General features: G+C 39.4%; 1 protein-coding gene across 1 annotated transcript; it reads left to right on the top strand.

Annotated features, from left to right (window-relative positions):
* The first annotated feature begins 208 nt into the window (after positions 1 to 208).
* Positions 209 to 977, top strand: LOC143624139 (uncharacterized protein At5g48480-like). The gene is made up of 2 exons (XM_077094866.1): positions 209 to 490; positions 577 to 977. The coding sequence occupies exons 1-2, from the start codon at positions 213 to 215 to the stop codon at positions 800 to 802; spliced, it is 504 nt and encodes a 167-aa protein (XP_076950981.1). The 5' UTR covers positions 209 to 212; the 3' UTR covers positions 803 to 977.
* The last annotated feature ends 661 nt before the right edge of the window (positions 978 to 1,638 follow it).

The following is a 1,638-nucleotide window of genomic DNA, read 5'->3' as shown; positions in this document are numbered from 1 at the left end:
AATCTGACGCGTGTATGGTAGGCTTGTAATTAGACCCGAAAAAAAGGGCTAATACCAAAGTCCAGTTCAAAATCAAAATACAAAATACAAAACGGTTCCGATTCCTCGCTTCTATAAAAGGCCCACCTAACTTCCCATTCCCACATAATCTCTCACCAGCACAAACTTATTATTATTATTATTCTCTCTCCTAGGGTTTCATTTCATCAACAATGGCAACCACTGAATGCACCAACGAATCAGCCGCCGTGGAGAAGAGCAACACCACCGTCACCTTCACGGCCATGAAACCACAGCTGTTCGTGGAGTCGTCCAAGGCGAACGACGCCGTTGCGTTTTACAAGTCGGCGTTTGGAGCCGAGGAGATGAGCCGCGTCAGTCATCCCAAGCGCAAAGCCGATCAGGAGCTTCCGCTTCTTCTCTCGGCTGAGATCAAGCTCGGAAACACTACTTTCATCGTTTCCGACCTCTCAGATGATTCAACCGCTTCGTAAGTCTCATTATTTTCAACTATATTAATATATTATTATATAGATACAACAGATCTTCTGATTTTGGCGCTAAAATTATGTGTAGTGTGAAGACAGTGAGTACTGGAGTGGTGTTTTGTTTGGAGACGGATGACATTGAGGCTGCGGTGGAGAAGGCGGTGAAGGCTGGTGCGGTGGCTGACGGCGAGATTGGCGAGGGTGAAGGTGGCGCGTGTTGCGGTGGGCGCGTGGGGAAGGTGAAGGATCCGTATGGCGTGGTGTGGGCTATTTGCACTCCGGCGGTTAAGAAGAGTGATGACGTGGAAGCTTAGGGGCTGTTGGATCTGGAGCGGTTTTAATTTGGTGGTTTTTTTAACTTTTTTTTTTTTAATTTTGAATGCATGTTTTTAAGACTGGTAATGTAGGAATGGAATGGATTGTTAGTGGTGGCTGGTTAACTGGTGTTTTGAGATCTTATTGAGTAATGACGATCTTATCTTTTTGTTATTTGTGATCAGTTTTTTTTATTTAAGTGGTGTTTATTTTTATAAATATAATATGTAGATAATAAGTTTTATGGATTTAGGATAACAAAATTTTAAAACGAAAGAATATCTTTTGTCGACATGTATGGTCTTTGGAATATTAAACGATGCTATAGAAGTTTATGGATAAAGAGGCAGGCAATATACTATAGCACGTGATTCGATAAATGCCTTTTTATATAATAAACTTGAGAAAATAAAGAAAATTTACCTTTTCTTATATACATGTTTGGTGTATAGCTGCTTGTTACGTTAATGAAAATGCTGATTTTGCTATATTTTTATGGCTAAAAACCCTCGTATAGTTTGATCCTACCATACAACAACCAATATTATGGTAAAGGTGATAACCAAAAATCTCGTGTGATTATTTAAGACCGTTTATGATGGAACACCAGACAGAAGGTGGACAACTGGACCCGACAATGTTTTGGTTGGATTGAGTTTGGTCACCAAAATGTGTTACGTTTTTTTTGGTAGCTTTATAGTTTCAATTTCATTTTTTTTTGCCAAAAGATGATGAGACATTTTTTTTTTTTTTTGTAAACCAACTACAATATATAGAAACATAGATATTATATCAATATAGCAGGTATGCGGGCAACAAGCTGCGCCGCCACTCC

The sequence above is a fragment of the Bidens hawaiensis genome, unplaced genomic scaffold (genome assembly GCF_021521415.1).
Source record: "Bidens hawaiensis isolate Kalapana, Puna unplaced genomic scaffold, B.hawaiensis_p1.1 tig00003698_1, whole genome shotgun sequence".
In the NCBI taxonomy this organism is placed as follows: domain Eukaryota; kingdom Viridiplantae; phylum Streptophyta; class Magnoliopsida; order Asterales; family Asteraceae; genus Bidens; species Bidens hawaiensis.
The sequence above is the reverse complement of the archived record's forward strand: the minus strand, read 5'-3'. Positions and strand labels throughout refer to the sequence as shown.

What these genes read in the sequence shown, in the direction of transcription:
- LOC143624139 (XM_077094866.1), top strand. Translation starts at nt 213, where the DNA reads ATGGCAACCACTGAATGCACCAACGAATCAGCCGCCGTGGAGAAGAGC. An exon ending in TCAGATGATTCAACCGCTTC is followed by an intron (nt 491 to 576) that starts GTAAGTCTCATT and finishes AATTATGTGTAG; the next exon opens with TGTGAAGACAGTGAGTACTG.